A 19,314-nucleotide genomic window follows, 5' to 3' on the forward strand; every position below is an offset into this window, starting at 1 on the left:
TCAAAATCATAGTCAAAATCTTTTTTGCTTTTATTCTATTTAATCTGGTAAAATACAATAAATAATTTTCAGTCTAGGACAATTAGATGTTATGCTTAATAATAAAATGTTCAGAGAGGATGTAAAAATAAATTAATATGTTACTATTTAACTTCAATGACAAAGCAGGTCTCAGTTTTAGACAACTGAGAAGTTTTCAGCCATGAAAGATAAATGAACATATCCTGCCCTTTAATGAACACATGTCTGTCATTGAAACCAACAGAAGACACACACACACACACATACACGCACACACTCATGCCTGCCTTAGAGGGCAAAATCTGGCCTAGATCTTACAAAATGGTAGTTTGCAATTGACATTCATGTGTGTTTAATTTTTTAACAAATAAAACTGCAGACTGTTCCTGTATCTTATATTTTCCGAATCCTGTTACTGCAACTTATATGAAACATTAGCATATAAAAAGTCATCACTGTACAACCACTTTTTTTGTCGAAAAGTCAGTGTCAGAACAGTAAAAACCAGCTAATTAATTAAACCCAGATTTATTGTTAATGTGTTGATGTTTGCATTAGCTATCTTCTGTTTTAAGCGCAAGGAATCTATTAAAACATAAAAGGCAAAAGTGGCTCAAAAAATGACAAACTCTCCAACAACATACTTGTGGCTTTACTAACATTTATCTGACACTATGGTTAATTGAAAACCAACATAAACACCATGAGATACACACAGCACCGGACATTCCTCATAACTGTGTAAACCGTGGGCCTCATCCTGCAAACACCACTGGCTCCAGAGCTTTGTCCCAGGGCTGGTCCCACTGAGTCTGACTGCAACACGCTGCAGCAGCCCCTGCCCCTGCCATTTGCAGGAACGGGTCCTGTGGACCCTCAAGTCATGCACCAAATACATGTAAAGCGCCTCAGAATTCAAACTGATGCAAGTTTACATTTCATTTCTTTAGACTCAAAAAGATGACATAGCTTCTGTAAAGTCTCATATAAATATTCCCTTAAAATTGTTAGAGGGTCTTCTAATTCAAGGTAAATCTAATAAAATATTTGAGCTGCTTTTAGATTAAAGAGTGCTTGATCTGCTTTTTGTAAAAAAGCAGCAATATTCCTTTGCTGTAAGATATTTTATATACCTCCAGGCACTCTTCCCTTTATTTTACAGAAAGTAAGAGGCAGAGCTATTATTATTTTGTTGATGCAATTGCCTGTGGAGGTCTGAAATAGCTCAGTGGGTTTTTTGTGATGACGCTGAATCTTAAATTCATTCCTTTTCACAAGCCTTTTCCCCCAGATTGTTTTATTCTGCTTCTTCAGTCTTTTCAGAACTAGCTCCAGCTGAATTATCTGCCTCATACTTTTTATCAAGAGCATCTTCAAAGGATTTCCCACTGCAGTCATAGGTTTTACTTGTAGGTCCCATATGTGTTCGGATGCGAGCTCCTGGCTGGTACAACTGCATGGCTGGACGATCCTAGAAGGAAGAAGATAATGGTTAACACTCTGAGAAACCCATGTGGGACACATATGTGGAATTTTAAAGTTTTGAATCTTTATGAAGAAAGTAGATATTGTGTTAAATTCCTTTATATTTCATAAGAACCGGGAAAAAAATTGAGTGCAATGAAAATTGACTGGGTATTCAGTATCTAGTATCCAATACGCATTGCTTATAACACTATTCTTGGGAGCCAAACATTTTGAATAAATGAAAAATGCTGTAAAAATTAAGGATCCTATGATACATTTGACATAAACAAGGAGAAATACTGCAAACAATTACAACATGGTATTACAAGTAAAACAAAAGAAATGGTGTTACCTTCACTAACATCGGCTGAGAACAACAGCCTGTGCACTTGCAACTCTGCAGATGAATGTCAAATATTACATATAAGCATAAAAATCCAAGACAGATCACAGAACAGCTCAGCAGCTGGCAGCTAGAAAATTATCCTCAACTGATCATCAATCACTACGCAATCATTACCAGAATTTAAACATGCAATGCACATTTGAATTTTACACATTAAAATAAAATTGCACAGTTATTGCTCCACTTCATCTTGCCTTCCATACTGAATGTGAGAGCAGGGGAATTCATACATTGACAATAAAGTAAGTACAATTTGAGCATGTGCAGGCTCTGTGAGCGACCCAATCATACACATGCTGCTCTGATCCTGAGAAAATGGAAGAGGGAGCCAGTTTACATGGAAAAAACACCTCAAGCTGGCAAATGGTGATGCTCTGTAGTTCTTCAGAGCACTCTTTATTTTTGAAACTTCATTAGTAAAACACACCAGTTAGAAACTTTGCTGAGAAGTCTTTTCCTGGTAAGGGTATTTTACTTTCACATAACATTATGAAACAACCAAAAGCTCACTAAAGCCTGAGCTTTTTGATCAATTTTGTGTTAAGTTTAGCAAACAGCCAGCAGCCTACTTAAAGACAGTAAATTGTCCTACATCAAACGATACCAATTTTCAACTGTCTTCATAATTTGAATTAATTCTGGATTTTTGTTCTTTCATTCTTTTGTCTCATTCCCAATATGTATTTTCTCTCTTCTTTTTCCCTCATCTTTTTTGATCCACTTGTCTTTTTTTCATTCACTTTTTTTCCTCCTTCTCTTTAGACGAGATGTCAAGATTCACTACTGAGCCTTATGACTAACACACCTTTCTATATCCCAAACAGCTGCATAAAAGTAGATCCTCTGACAAGCAGAAAGTTTATTAGAAAGTTTATGATAAAGGGTCTAAATGACTTTTCCTACCACAGCCTCTGTAGCCTGCAGTTTACATAAAAGCTATCATGTTACTTACACTGGAAATTTTCCATTTTCTAATTAATTCCTACAAACTTCAGAAAGAGGTTCCAACTCTGACTAAAAATTTATGTTGGTATTGTCAATGTTATACCCAAGTTGCAATGTTATACCCAAGAGCCCCTAATCTCACCTGTGTGATAAATTCTCTAGGGAAAAAAGTCACCACACTGCAAAAAACCTTACTGCTTATTTTTGTAGGGAACAATTCTAGAATTTTAGTCCCAAGTGTGGACTAATCCACAGAGACTCAGCAGGCTACCAGAAGCATTTTGCAAACAAATAAAAAGCAAGCATCTTCTTAACACTTGCCAAAAGAACCCGAAGACCTACCATCCAGTTCCAAGGTTGGAGATTGATTTGACAGATTTCAAGAAGAGCATGGCAAGAATAAGAAAAAACATTTTTCCCATCTTCCTGTCACTGAACTAGCCATTTTTCTGACTGTTCTACAGAAAAATGTAGAGCCACTGATGAGGAAAGTGGTGAATGTGTAAATGCAGATAAAGCCATCCTGCCCAGCTGACTCCTGAATAAAAAATCCCCAGGGCACACCAGTCTTTGTGTGTTTGCACAAGATGACTTCCTTGACATGCAGAGTGAGTCCACCTGGACTTGTTCCCTGCATATTCCATGCAGACTCACTCTGCATGTGACCAGTTTAATCTTGTCAGCCTTAACCCACAGTACAGGTCAGTCACATGTTTTGAGAGAAGTTTCACATGCAGAATAAATTCTATGCTAACAGTGTTTTGGCCATCTTTTGTGGAAAACCTAGGATCGCGAGAGAAAGAGAGAGAGAATGGGGCTGACAAGGAGAGGCACATCCTGAAAAGACTTTGGCACATCTGTGCAATCAGCCAGACTGAGAAAAATGATACCCATATCTCTGGGAGACAATAAGGGACAGCTCTACTACACACCCTGATACAGGCCCTGCTCACACTGGTTTTGCATCTGCTCTTTCACTGACAGCAGCTATGAAGATAAATTTATCCTGATGAAACGACAGCCTTTTCATACTGGCAGGTATGTAGTACTGCAGAATCCATACATTCATGCTCTCTGAATTAGCTATTTATTTAAGCCCTTATTGTTGCTCTACCAAGCAATGCCTGGCAAATCCATAATATAACTATTTTAGTTATGAGAGCAATGGAAGTACATTTTTACAAGACTAACATGCCACAGTTTTTTCATTACAGATCAGAAATGCAACCATTTTTAATACACTTATAAAATGTAAGGCTTCCAAGAATAGTATTCTTAAAATTACAGGGTTGAAATGAAGACAAAAAGTCTTCTATATATTGTAAATATGAATGAGCCTGTAACCTTATTTTAATTGATGTGTCCTTTGACACAACCCAGAAAGAAATCTGGGTTTTACTGAAAATGAGATAAAGAGTCCATTTGAAAAAGCATCTTTATGCTGAATTTGCAGAAGATAAAACTTGTGATCTTTGACCCATGTTTAACTAATGAAAGATTATCCTAAATGAATAAAAGAACCTTATTTCTTATGCGCTCCTTTTTGGATGCCATGTCATCACACTTGTCCTCTTTACCCAGTTTGTCTACTGCCTCCACAGTGAAGCTGTAGTTGTAGTTCCCTTTCTTTCCTCTGTCTTGGTTGTATCCTTTCCCCCATTTCAGCTCTTCTTCATTCCTTCTCATAAACTTGTCAAACTCATAGTGAGTTCTATGCTTTCTGCCATCATCCAATCGATACCTTTGTCTTTCAGGTTCTTTTTCTCGAAATCTTCTCTCCAAATCTCTTTGCTCTTTGTCACTATCATTTTGTGACCTATGAGTATGTATAAAAAGGAAGAAAATCCAAGCAATTAACAGTAAAAAGAAGTTACAGAAAGATATAAGTCACAGCCTTCATTCACTTCAGAAGTGTGCATACAAGTAATACGTCAAGGTTGTTTTTTTCTCATTACGAAGGGGTTATATGCTGGATGTTTCACCCATGTATGTCCAGCCCTTGACCACGCATTCAGTTCAGAATGGCAGACAAAGCTTTACCAAGCTTTTGGGAAACTGTTGTGCAAGGTCCATTCTTCACCTTCTATCCCACTTTGAAATCCTATCAATAATTCTCCAATACCCTTCACATAAACACAGGCTGCACTATTAGGTCCTGTAGCCTGGTGTTGAGGTGAGTCATGCAAGTAAGTACTCCCTTGAACAGGAATATTCAGGATCTGAAGGAATTGTGCAGGTATCATGTATCAACACGTAAATTTTATGTCTCTATAACAAAAATTATTTACTGACATCATAACTTGAAGAAGACATTTGTGGAAATAAATACTTATGTTCCAGGCTTTTGTTTATTGTATCTCCAAGTAACCTAGCCTGCCATTGCATATTTTATTTCAGCAAAGGCCATTACCTTACTACAACATGATACCTAATTTCTGCTATGCTGTAAATGGTTTATATTATAAAGACCATTGGCAACATTTTGCTGCCTGACAAAATTATTGATTCTCTTATTCACTTCATCGTTCCAGTTCAGCAAATGGGTGTTTCCCTCATATGGCCAAACTGCAAATAATGTAGAAAGATTACAAAATAGATTGAACTTCAAAAGGAACAAATACAGGCAGTTTCTTTTTGTTACATAAGCATAAATACTTAAAATTGAAATAGCAAGTTACTTTTGATAAGTCTCTCATGTTTTGGGAAACTGCAGGTAGAATCAGAGAGGATGGAGATTTTTAATGGTGTAGTGATTAAATATTAAATATGTAGTAACATGCTTCTCATTTAGAATTATTTAATACAAATACAAGTGTATCTATATATATATATATAACTTTTTTTCCCATATAACAGAAATGTGAAAATTGTTAGCATCTGTCACGAACTTGGGCATTACTGGGGCTGCCAAAAGAATGTCCCCATCTCAGGAAGAGCTGAAAGTCAGAGCAGAACCTGAATGAAAGTAAGTTATTCAGCATTTTGCAAGACTGAGCTTGTGTCAGCATAACACATTCACCAAGTGGAAGCAACATCCCAGCTGTCACAGACACCTGAACCAACCACAATTACACAGATCATGTACCTGTAGCATGGATACATTTATATAAAATACTATGTTAGCTCCCAAAGGGTATAAGTGGCTGTAAGTTACTTCATTTCATGTTTAATATGCTATTCCAAACCCTAACTCCCAAGTCCTAGCAAAGCTCAGGGCACAACCTTCCAAAAAGCCAAAAATATCCCCTCAATTTGTCACTGTAGTATTGCCTGGTACTTGTCTCTTCCCTTGTCTGTTACTATTGGAGAGGAAGTGCTGTGTCTAAAGGCAGGCAGGTGACAGCGATACACCCTCCTGTTCAAAGAGTGGTTAAAGCAGATTCCTAAAATTCAGTCACAGTGAACAGGCAGGCAAGACTGAAAATGGCAGGGTAGGCAATTTCAGAGTATAGGTTGAAGACAAAGTTACACAGTCAGAGAAAGAAGAAATGAATGGAAGTAAAGGGAATGGAAGCACACTTCTGTTTGGTGTAGTTTCAAATCTCTATTTGACCATGTAACTATGCCCCTCCTGAGATTTTGATTTGTGGTAGGAAGCTATTGCTACCAAGCCTTTGACATGGTTTCAAACAGGCAGTTTAATCTCCTCAAGGCAGAGTTGGCAGTTGGCAGTTACAGCTTATTACCAATTTCTGAGTCTGACAACTTCAAAGTTTCAACTTCAAATCTCAATCCAGCTGAAATAGCTCATATCTTGCTACCTACCCACTAAAAATCAAGATGAAATCAGCACTTGGAAACACAAGGTAATGCTTACTGCACCTGTGCAGACAAATAGATTCTGTTTCACATGAGCAAAATCTACATTAATGCCTTATTAAACTTACAGGATCAATAGCAAACAATATTACATGGCACCACCAAAAGTTTAATCCATAAAAAGCAAGAGAAGTAGTAGGGGTCAGCATCTCTGGAGATACTTAAAAGACATGTAGACATGGCACTTAAAGATACAGTTTATAGTGGCAGTTTGACAGTGCGGGGTTAACAGTTGGAATCCAAGTTCGTAAAGGTCCATTCCAACCTGAAAGATTCTATGAGCAGCAAACAACTGATTTGGCCCTGTAAGTGTTTCTGCAGAGCTTGTTCTGTTCCCTTTCTTGAAGACCATCAACAAAGAAGTTACTGAATATTTTCAATTTCAGCAGGACATGGAAGTTTTCAGGAACATTCAGAACATACATATTTTTCTTAGTTACTTATCTTATATATCTTATGGGTAAATCCAGCTTGCAGTGGGACTCACATGCCAAAGGACAAGAAAGAGAACCATTGCTGGAAACACTTTTAAGATGAGGCATTTCCAGGCTACAGCAGTAATAGAACTGAGCTATGCCTCTTGCTCCTACCATTGCAAACGTAACACAAAAGGCAGTGGGAGATAGCCTACTGCATTTATCTATCATAAGGCTTTCATTCACCCCTTCACTATTTTGCAATTGTCCCACTTACCTAACACATTTACATGTTTCTTGCAGCCAACCCATGTGTGAAGGAAAAGTATGGCATTGTGGTCAATTTAGTCTTTGACATGAGTAATGGAAGAAGAGCCTTACCTGAGCTCTTGATGGGGAACAGGTGAAATAACAACAAAATTACTTGAATTACTTGAATTTTCATGCAGAAATCCTTCCAATCTAGGATTTCATAGCATCTCACCAATAACAAATTGCATCCACTAATACTGCCACCAGGTCAATAAATTGTTACGAAACACATTTTACCAAAACAACAGGAAGAGATTTGTTCACAACAGAATGAAATTGGTTCTTTAGTGACAGAACATCTTGTCACTGCACCACATATTTAAGGTTTACAATGAAAGCATTTAAGATCTAAATCAAAGACTAAAAGATAAATATTACTTACTTTTCCTTAAGTTCTTTCAGTGAACTCTCCAAAGATTTGGATTTTATGCTCCCAGATCCAGTTGATTTATCCCATTTGTTTTCCTCAATGTCAGCTTCTTCACCTTTTTCTTTGTGCTTTTCACTGGCCAGCTCATCTCCTTTTTCAGGCTTCTTGAGAAGCTAAGAGATATTTGTTTATATTATGATGCAAAATTATTCTCCTCTATTGTACTGACATTTTAACAAGTACTAAATACATCAGTAACCTTCTAAAACTGGAGATACTTTATTTATGTGCTAGGAATGTATTTTACAAAGCATGAAATTTAAAGTTATTTTAAAAGGGTGGTTTACATTTGCTAAGGAGTGACAGTCATTAACAGGCATTCAACTGCACACTTTCAAATACGCTGAGAATACTGGAAAAAGCACTTACCTATTCTTCTCAGAGCACTTACCTACTCTTCTTTCCTGAGTTATAAATATAAAAGACATTATTATGGTCTATGGTTTCCTAGAAATCATGCAACAGAGCTCAATGTCATTGCCCATAAAATAAGAAGCAGAACCTCTACAATGCTACAAAGAAAGTAGGATTAATAACTAACTCCTTCAAATATACATAAAATGTGTGTCACACATGAATTACTTGGGATAGACAGGCATGTAGAAGTAGTTGCTTAGTACATCCTGACACAAATTCAGATGAGGAAAACCTTGTGACATTAGCACATGATAAGTCATTACATTTTTACCTCGAAGATTAAGATTTTCAAGGAGTCTGTTCCTTTCATAGCAACTCACACAGGGTTTCAGCAGTGTATAGTATTAAAGCCATAATCTTTACAGAAGGACCAACTGTCTCAAATTACTACCCTAATGTATCAATTCTAGGCAGAACATCTCAGTCTTTCCATTCCACCATTTCATTTCTGAAATGAGCATAGGTTACTCTTCTCCAGTATTTAAAACTTCTATAATGTTTCTCTCAGGTAATATTTCCTTTTTCTTTCAGAGACAGAAATACCTTTCAGGGTCATATCAACACAGATATACCATAAATACTGGGGTTTTTTTGACAAGTAATTTTAGATAATATATTTTAAGGATTAAGTCACTTTTCTTAGGAACTTCTAGTACTTTTTTTTAATGCCCAGATATGAAAAAACATATAATTCAGCTTCAGAATGTACGATTTTTACACTTTAAGGTGAAGAAAACTCTTTTCCAAGAAGAAATGAGGAAAGATGTCCACAGTTCTGTGGCTTATCACCACTACTAAATCTGCATGCTCTTGCTTTATGCTTATCGATTCTTATACCACATAAAAAGCCTTTCCAATAGCAGAAAATTTGGTTCAGATGAACAGTTTTATCTATGTCATCTTATGCAAATAAGATGGTTTTATATGGTCTGACTTCACAGTACAAGATAAACCCTCCTAAGTTATGTCATTAAAATCCATTCTCATTGTTGAAAGGCAGTGCAACCTGAAATTAGCGAGACTTTGTTATAACTTGGCTAAAGCACACAATTAAAATAGATCAGTTCTGAGTATAAATATAAATATGTGTCTCTGCATGGCCAAATGAATATTTGCATGACAGGAAGTGTTAAAGCTATGTTTCACAGAAACACAGAATATTCTGAGTTAGAAGAGGCCCACAGGAATCAAGTCCAACTCTTAAGTGAATGTCCCATATGGGGATCAAACCCACAATAATCTTCCAACAAGCTGGCACAGAACAATTTGATTCTGTCAGGTAATGGCGGCATAGAATGCAGCAGAGCTGTATGAAGATACTTGAGTTACCTGCTGTAATTGCAGCACATCACGGTAGGTAGGACCATCAGTTACACTTTCAAACAACACTTTGTCAAAGCCCTACATTACTCTCCCTTCCAGTCAAAACTGGTTTGGTGGCTCCACACTGTGCTGTACACTAAATAAACATTGAGAGACCAAAGAACTTCTGCATAACTTCAAAAGAAGAATAATTTTTTTCATTGATCTCAGTTACCTTGATCCTTATTTCTTTTTCAGAAATTTTCTTTTGCTTCTCCACTTCTTTTCTTTTACGTCTTTCTTCTTCTCGGCGCTTCCTTTTCTCTTCCTCCCGCAAACGCTTCTTCTCCAATTCTCTCCGCCTTCGTTCTTCTCTTTTCTCTTCTCGTATTCTCTGAAGAGTTCAAGAATGATTAATTGTAAATTGTCCAACAGAAAATCATATGAAACATAAATGTGGAACTTCAGGCAAAAGTCTGAACGTACCTGCTTTTCTAATTTTCTATTTTTAATATATTCCAAAAGGGGTGTTGTTCTTCTAGCTAAAACACAAAAAATTTGTGATATAGTGTTCAACTCCTAAAATGTACTCATTTCTTTACTCTAGAATTAACCCCCTTTTTCTAGCTTTATCTGAAAGGGAGCTAAATCATTGATAAACTTATTTGTTTCATGTATTTTTGAAGGCATTCCCATCATTTTGCTTTAGAAACACTTCATTGCTTTTTTGCTGTTAGCATTAGAAGCAACAAAAATATGTTGCTCGATTATTTGATGTTTAATTAAAGATCATATCCTTTCAGTTCAAGAGAATGTTTTTTCTCTCCTGCTCATTGAATGGTTATTTCAACAAAAAAAGAAAGAAATGCGTTCAGAATCTATTTCTACTTTTTACTTTTGTACATCAAAAGTAGCTATATTGTTATTCATACACAGCCCACATTACTGTAATCTCACATAGCACTTTTCAATCCCAGTTTTCAAAGTACATCATGAAGGAAACATTTTCAGTCCCATATAACATATTCATTTACCTGTCATTTGGTATTCGTCTTTCCGTAGGAAAACAGGAGGAGTAAGAGATAAGGAGTTTGTCCCAGGTTACATAGCAAAGTATCAGCACACCCAATAAAACAATGGCTTCCCAAATTGCTAATAAAAGGTCTCATCTACTGGATCACACAGCCATTCTTTCATCACAGAGCTGTCTCCATGCTCTGAAATCAAGTCACCTGCCTGAGCCATCCCCAAATTCTACAAAAACTTGGAGAACGTAATCAAATTCTTTATCATGTTCCTTATCAAATTCTTCATTCATGACTGTCAGTACTGAACTCAGATTTCAATTCAGTCTGTACTTAAAACTATGAGTAGTTACAACAGATTTTGTCAGTTTTAGACGTCCCAGAACAGAAAATGTTTACTACTTGAAATTACTCTAGTTATGTATAGGATTCGCCCTCAAACCACAGAAAAACATTCCCTATTGAAATGCATGACAATATTTGAAAAAAAAAAGAAAGAAGGAAAGAAAACAATTAAAAATGTTTTCTAGAAATTTGAAATGACATGACCAAAATCTGGACACAATTCATATCCCCAAAACATTTAAATTTTTTTGTATTGAAAACTGGATTATGCTGGGGGCAACCCATTCATTAACAACAAAACTTTGTTACACAGTTATGAATGGGAAGGCTGATAGGATTCACTCTTTCTTTTTAGCAAACATCAGTGGTAGGAATCAACAACCAATTAAGATTGTTGATTTGATATTTACCTTCCTCTATCCCTAGATTTTCCATGCCTCCCCATTCTCCCCACCTGCCCATCATTTTTGACAAGTTTCAGATCCCCAGAGCCCCCTTGCAGTCCCTCAGATCTGAGTTTTGCCTCTCTCTCCTCTCTAAGATCCCCTAACTGAGCAGTGGCTGCCTCTGGCACCTTTACATCCTGAAAGAGATCACAAATTGTAACTGGAAGGTCTGGGGAAATGATAAGCTGCACTGAGAGTTCAGAACTGACCCTAGTCATGACTAAGACTGTAGTGCAAGAGGTTTAATGAGAAATTGTAACTAGAAGTTCAAGGGAGAGAAGCAGTGTCATGAGTACTACCAAAAGAGCAGGGGAAAAAAACAATGTTTATCAAACTTGAATCTTACGCATCTTATTTATGGGCCTCACTGCAAATACAAGCCTAAGAGTAATTTCTTAAAATTTAAGAATCTTTAAAAGAAAATAAATTACTAAAGAAGAGCTATGTCAGTAAAACTTTACATTTTATCTTGCTGTCTACAAACCAACCAGAAAAAAGAGCTTATCTTCATCTTGCTACAGAGAAAATCTCTTTTGTATCTCTCTGTCACATGGAAACTGATCAGCCAACACATCTGACATGATGCATAAAACATGTTGGCTTGCAGTAACTTCACATGGAGAAATGCTGAGCATGTGAGGCTCAATTCTGCCAGCAAAGTCTTGGGCACATCCTTCATTGACATCAGTAGGAGTAACATCTTTGAAACCAGACACAGCGAAATCCTTACATAATTTTGCTATACACATGCTACCTGCTGAAAATATCTTTGGTTTTGTATTTATAGCAGTGGCCACAGCTTTGAGTGGTAGGAAAAATAAAGCAACTAGTTTGATTTCCTCTGATTGAACAGAAATGAAACACTAGAAGTCTAAATGTAAAGCTGCCTTCAGTTAATATTGTTAGTCAGAAATCTGCAACTCTCAAGATTAATCATCTTCACTGATAAAATATTTTTAAGTCAATAAATCTTCTTGAAACTGTAAACTTTTTGTAAACTGCAAACTTATTAAAAATTTTTACTGCTGTTATTCTGCTGTCAAATACCATGGAAGATCTGGGGTAAATAAAAATTATTGGGTGACTTCCCTATTTAAAACAGCAACAAACAAGTTTTATTGCCAACAGAGTTATCTAAATGTCAATTTCCACTTTCTCTAAATTATTAGAGTCCCAAATTTCTCCAGTCAACTCTCAAATAGCAGTAACAAGTGACAGGAAAGGGGAAATGGCCTCAAGATGCAACTGAGCAAATTTATATTGGATATTAAGAAAAATTTCTTCACAAGACTGTCAAGCACTGGAACAGGCTGCCCAGGGAAATGGTGGAGTCGCTGTCCCTGGAGGCATTTAAAAGATGTGCAGTTGTGGCATTTGGGGGCATGGTTTAGTGGTGGACTTGGCACTGCTGACTTAATGGTTGTACTTGATGTTCTTGAATAGCAAGTTTCCAGCCTAAATTATTGGATTCTATGGTTCAATTGTAAGAGATGGCCACTTACTCACTGTAAAGAAATAACAGCAAAGGTCAGTATTTTTTTCCTACTCAACTGTCACACCTAGGGAAAGACTAAGTGTTCTGCATGTTATCACTTAAAGATACACCAAAATTCCACGTCATCCTGAAAACTGTATACTAGCACTGAAGATTTCAGTGCTCACCTCATTTAAAATTTCCCCCAGGACTGTGGAAGTCATGCTGCATGCATACAGAAAACAAGATGTTGCCTTACTTTCAGAGCTTTTCCAGAGTCTTGACTGTGAGAACAGAGATAATTTCCTGTTTCTTAATAAAAGCAGCTAATATCAGGATCAATGGTTAAGTATTCAGCTATTTTGTATTTTAAAAATAAATCTTCCATCTACTAATACATCTGTAAGTATTCAGAATTACTAAGGGCCTATTTCTGAAACCAGTGTGTGTGCATGCAAAAGTTCAAGTGAAGCCAAATGATTTCATGCATAGAGACTACTTGCCTAGAAAACAAATATTCAACTGCAATAATATACATCTCTTAGATTGAACAGGTCAGCTCTTGCATAAAGATATAAAGGTAAGATATTGAATAATCTCAATAATAAGAAAAATCAAGAAAACAGACCAATGAGTTCCCTTGTTTTGGCCTCAATCTCTCCCAAAAGAATCTCAGGATTGGCACAAATCTTGTCTTCGTCAGCACAATAACTCTCTAAGAATTTCCTATATTCTGGATCTGTGAAGAAAAAATGTTGAATTATGTTAACACTTTGCAATGCATGACAGAAATTTTCCATTGTGATGTCAAGAAAAGATATTTACCATCTTCAATGCTCCCAGCTTTGGCATCTTTTTTCTTCAGCTTCTTTTTTGAAATCTTCTGGAATGGAGCAAACTCAACGACTGCAGGATATTCCAAACCTTAAAAGAAATCAGTCCTTAGTTTTTTGAGGGAGAGAAACATTCCCTGCCTTCAAGAAAGATTTTCAAAACTCTTGAACATGTGTTGGGAAGTCTTATGTGAAAACAAAAATAAATAATTCTACAATTCACTTCTAAACTTCTAATGAAAAGTTACATGTAGAGGTATTTCAAATTGAAAAGAAAAAAAACACTTTTATTTGGATATGCTGACAAGACTGTGAAAATGAGGATGACTACTGTTGCAAAATAAAATTCTTGCATCATTATTTATAGTTCCCTTTTTATTCACAGACATTGAGTAGAAAAATCTATCACAAAATCTCAGTCTGACAAGTGATTCAGTACTATCGGGAAATCAATCTGAAACTGTTGAGTTGCTTTTCTAAGGATTTATTGCCTAAAAGCCTAATAAATAAATAAATAAATAAATAATGTGTAATATGTAACCAAACAACAAAGAATCTCCTTTCAGAACCACAGCCGTAAAATCCAGCATGTATTGTGTGAAATTGTGTGAAACTTCTCTGTTTATGATGGACTGTGCAACTCCTTCCTGTGTTTACTGGCAGAGGTCCTTTGAGTTGTGCCTCAAACGCTGGCTTCTTCTTTGGACTAGAGTGAGAACTACGTGTGGGTTTTGAATTTCACTTGGTTTCCACTTGCAGCAGGTTCAAGATAATACTTTGCTCAAGTCCACAGAAAACTTGTCTTCCATCTGCTAGAACATTTGTTAACCTTATTGAACCTGCTAATCCTTGTTTCAGTTTTAGCCTCATGATGCAATGCTTCCACAAGCCTCACCAGAGAGCACTTCTGATCAAACCTGGTGCTCTTTAATTGTACAAGCAATCAGGTCAAACAGTCCAATTGCGTCCAAGTTCAGTTTTGCAGAGTATTCTGGCTTCAGACTAGCGTAATATTGAAGAATGTGCTGAATTTAGGCAAAGTTTTAGCAGAGTCATAAAAATAACTTCCTTCTAGTTTTTAATCTTAAAACACCCAGTATTTTAAATCTGGGAAATGCTAAGAATGTGTTGTTCTTCGTCTTTACAAAAAAATATCCAAATTTGAGGGATATTAGAAGCAAATAAAACATCTCAGGAAGGAAATGAAGAGGAATTCATCAGTTTGACAGCTTCTTTAGAGATCTGTTTCTAGCATGACTACTTTTCACAGGACCCCTGCTTCACTGAGTGTACAGAACAGAAAAGGTCTGTACAAGAGAGCCACAAATCCATGTCTACTTTGCATAACCTACGCAATTTTTTACAGAAGGTATGCCTGAATGAGGCAAGGAACTGCTAAAGTTCTGCTAAACCACTTCTTATTGATGGCAGTTTCATACTCCTGCAGGAGACCTGGATTTATCCACACTTACATTACAGACTTTTTCTTTACTGTTAGGCAAACATTTGCAGACTGAACATTTTAAAACTGGTAATCTGTTTTGCCATTCTTGTTCTCGGAACTCAAGTTGTCTGCAAAATTAAAAATTCAATCTTTACATGTCTTGAAAGTGGTCAACAAAAATGTTGAAGGTTTCCCCTTGCTTTTTCCAAACAGAAGTAAGTGGCAGAACTTTATTTTAGAAACACTGAGGATGCAAAAATCCATGCTCACAATGTGTTCAGTTACTACTGTAATGAATTGTAAAACTAGCACAAGGTCATTTTCTTAGTATGATCTTGACAGTGCATTGCCTAAAGTACAAGAACACACATAAAGCATGCACACCACATAGACAAGCAAGACTGCATGGACAAATGTATTTTGCACTTTATTATAAGTGAGAAATGTTAACATATTTTTATGTAATTAACTGCACAGTGAGGAAATAATGGCATAACTAGCAAAAAGGAATCGAATTGATGCTCTAAAATGGTATATGTATAAATACACATTTAATATCTTACAAATAGTCCAACCTTTATTATCAATGAAGACATAGCCATCAAAGCGATCTCTAAAAAGAAGGATGTCCTCAGAATTTCTAAAGTTAATGTATGCTCTTGAGTAGAGATGAGGATAAAGGCTGCAACAAGAAACAATTTTATTTTCTTTTACTTATTATTCTTTTCAGTCTATGGAAAATATAAAACCAGAAGGATGACATTGTAATTCTCATCTTCTTTGAGAAACTGCTACCTTAAGCATCCTTTACATTTATATATGCATATCTAATTATATATATATGACAAAAAGTAACAGAACACCAGAGTTCTGTATGCAACCGTGAAATTTATTCTGAACTGACACAAATATTTCCAATTTATTTTGTCCCCTTAAATTGCAGAGCATGCATTTCCAATTGTGCTGGATCAAAACTTTCATATTTCCCAATTTAAGAGATATGAATAACAGCTGTGCTTTTGGGGAACTTCTTGGGCATACTAAGAAAAGTCTTGCATGACTGAAACAGAAAAGGTTAAGTAAAAGACTGCAGTGAAGGGGGAGTTTCCAGGCTGTTACTATATTTAAATGCATTTCCTCCTTTAAGAAAAAATAAAACTCCTAATAGTTGGCACTATAATCCACTGAATTGTACACAAATAAATAAACTCCATTGGACATGCATGTGTTATCAATGCACATGCATGTCTAGTTGTGACCAACAGTTGCTGTGAAAATCCAAAGCATTTCTAGCAAAAGAAACAGGTACTTAAAATAATTCTGATTCTTCAAGAATTTATTGGCATAAATCCCACTCCATGGGTAAATGTTTAATGTGCCTGATTAAAAACCTCAGGGCTGGCACACCACAACCACAACGAAACTGAGGTAATTTAATGAATTAGAACCCATCAGCTAAGTTATTGTGAGTCATGGCATGTACATGCTTTAAACTCCTATAATTGTTATATATGTCAGTTCGTCTTAAACTGATTTAATGATGACTACATATTACATCAGGTTTTTCAACAAATCTTAACACAAGCCCGTATCTTTAAATACCTGTGTTCATAATTCCATTGTCACCTATGTCCTGTCTTCAGACCAACTCACCACTGGCACCAGGAGACATTAAACACACAGAGCTGCAATTGTATTTCAATCCCACAGCTCTTTCAAAATCAGATTTCACAATGAGTGAGAAAGAGTAAAAATATGGATTAGATCACAGGATCCATGCATGTGGCAGCTCAAAGCAACACTGCTCCCAAGTATTTTTTTCTTTTTAAAACATGTATCCATATGGATTCCACTTACAGTGTTAGGAGGAGACCATAAAGAGTAGTGTTGTCAATAACCGATGGTTTTGTATACCTACCAATTTTATGTTTGATCCTGTAGTCAGAAGAAAAGTTAAAAAACGAAAACAACCTAGAGAGCTTTTTTTCATTTAGATGCTTTGAAGTGTTTCTGCAGCTTGAAGAGGATAAACTATTTCCAAAGAAGAGAGGAAGAGCCATTTTATCCATATATACCCAGTATATTTTGATATTCTAGGATAGGAACAGAATTGCATGAACTGTAAGTGGGTAACTGCAAAACCGCCTGCTAAGGCAAGGCCAGGGCTGAAAAATGCTATAGTATGGCTGTAGAGCTACCATCAAGATGCAAAGCAGATATAAAAAGACAGATTGTTTTCTCACTGATTTCAAAAAAGACAAAATACAACACTTTTCAAAATTACAGGGAGTTAAAAAATGTATTTTGAAATGTAAGTAAAGGAGGGAATTTTATTGTGGCAATCTATAGCTGTACTGTAAGCAATGTCTCTGTGCTGCCTAATGGCTACAACAGTAAAGAAGTTTCAGATAACTAGGGCTCCCAATGAAAAAGGAAACTTCCTTTTCTGTCATACCAACAGCCCTATTCTTATGTTTCATTTGCTTTAAGGTTTAGATTAAATGAGGCCTGACATTAGACTGATATGATCATACACTTGAAGCACTGAATATTCATCAGACAAATCTTGTGGGAGCATTATTTTTCATCCATTATTATTATCCAAGATTGAGGAACTGAGTTTTAGTCCCTATCTAAATTACTTCACTGTTCTTTCCATCTTCAGCTTTTGTAAAATACTAAAAGTTTCTGTAAAGACAGTTACTTTGACAAGGGTTCACTCTTATATTACTGTGGCACTTCTCTGCCTCAGTGCACAGCAAGCAGCTACATCATACAGTTGGATTTTTTTTCCTGTAGGAACTTAGAGCCTTATGGCTGGACACACTGTGAAACAGAAATAAAAATACAAAGGCTTCTTTCCTTGCTTCCTTGATCTGGTATATCAATGGCATCTCTTTCACCTGCTTTGGCAACATCATCTTTTCCACAGTGTAATATTTTTCTAGCTTTTTCAGCTTAAATAGAGTGAATATCTTTCAAAACTGAGGAACATTTGGTATGGTTATTAAGCACTTACTAGGAAGAAAGAACTGAGTCTGTATAAACAGGACTCTGGAAAACAGATTTAGAATGTACCTTGCAAGTAAGGGATCTAATGTTGTTGCTACACGTTACTAACATCTTCAAGAACTTCACACACATCAGCAGAAACATACAATATAAAAGCATGGTTGAGCACAGCAGGATATTGATGCACAGCACAGTAACACAGCACTGTCTGTCCGTTACTGTTGCTATGTGTCAGGGTAGAAGGTTGCAGAAACAGCTGTGACAATGTTTAGCTGTTAAAAGTTCCCTCTCTGATGGAGATTCTACAAAAGAGCTGGTTCTCATATGCATGTGAGTTAGCTATCAGAGTGCTTAGTGCACAAAACCCACCCACCCGAGTGTTTCAAACTCTTGTCTTAGGCTTCTTACCCAGCAAAATGTAAAGTGTGCCCTAAAAAGTGGTAAAATTAACGTTCTAGGTGGGAATCTAACTAAACCTAGCAAATTTGAAATACTTAGCACTGGCTTGCATATGTATCACTTTTACTCTGCTTCGGACACCTGACTTCCAGCAGCTAATCCCCATCCTGGATTATGTCTTAACCTATCCATTCAGAACTCAACAGCATGGTCATCAGCAAAGAATGCACAGGGCTTCACAGGGCTACAAGCATTCTGAGGCTAACAACTCTTCCTAGGAAGAAACATTCTTGCTTGACTTTTGCACTCACTATTTAGCAGTTACTGGCTAAAATACTCTTTACTCTTCAGGATTTTGTCTTCCAGCTGAGTCCTACAGAAGGGCCAGTGAACTCTCTGTCCCCGCCTTTTTTCAAGTATCTACCACCACAGATTTCATTCAGGATCTGACATTCAGTTTTATCATCAGTGAGCTGGTTCCATTTTGCCATATGTTTGCTGTCTATAATGCTGCTTTCCATACATATAATGTTTTGGACAGATGCACTGCACATGTCGGCGCTTGGAGCAATCTCTATGGAAATAACCCAGATGAGTCTGACGGTACACATTTATTCATTCCAGCACACTGTTTCCTTTTTTTCTGCTCTGCATTCAAGAGTATTCAATCATTCAGGGTACATTTATTTCTGTAACACTTAGTCTTTAAGTCCTAATTTTTCTAGCAACTTTAATAACAAACACATTCAAAACGTTTACTTCTTCTACAAAGTACCTTTTAGCACAATTGTGTAAAGAGAT

The 19,314-nt window shown here is 36.4% G+C and overlaps 1 protein-coding gene across 6 annotated transcripts in view; it reads right to left on the minus strand.

Annotated features, from left to right (window-relative positions):
- UPF3A (UPF3A regulator of nonsense mediated mRNA decay) overlaps window positions 1-19,314 on the minus strand; it is a 30,088-nt gene continuing 10,774 nt past the window's right edge. For 2 of the 6 annotated variants that reach the window (XM_033052940.2, XM_033052939.2), the window contains exons 3-9: window positions 13,651-13,749; window positions 13,454-13,564; window positions 10,022-10,077; window positions 9,771-9,929; window positions 7,769-7,929; window positions 4,361-4,655; window positions 1,221-1,492 (exon numbers count right to left, since the gene is read on the minus strand). In XM_033052940.2, the coding sequence (XP_032908831.1) occupies window positions 1,319-1,492; window positions 4,361-4,655; window positions 7,769-7,929; window positions 9,771-9,929; window positions 10,022-10,077; window positions 13,454-13,564; window positions 13,651-13,749 (1,055 nt within the window). In that variant the 3' untranslated portion in view covers window positions 1,221-1,318. Of the gene's footprint in view, window positions 1,493-4,360; window positions 4,656-7,768; window positions 7,930-9,770; window positions 9,930-10,021; window positions 10,078-13,453; window positions 13,565-13,650; window positions 13,750-15,677; window positions 15,785-19,314 lie in introns of all 6 variants that reach the window. The other 4 variants (XM_033052936.2, XM_033052942.2, XM_033052938.2 and 1 more) reach the window with 4 other exon arrangements.

Source organism: Catharus ustulatus, chromosome 2 (assembly GCF_009819885.2).
Source record: "Catharus ustulatus isolate bCatUst1 chromosome 2, bCatUst1.pri.v2, whole genome shotgun sequence".
NCBI lineage: Eukaryota > Metazoa > Chordata > Aves > Passeriformes > Turdidae > Catharus > Catharus ustulatus.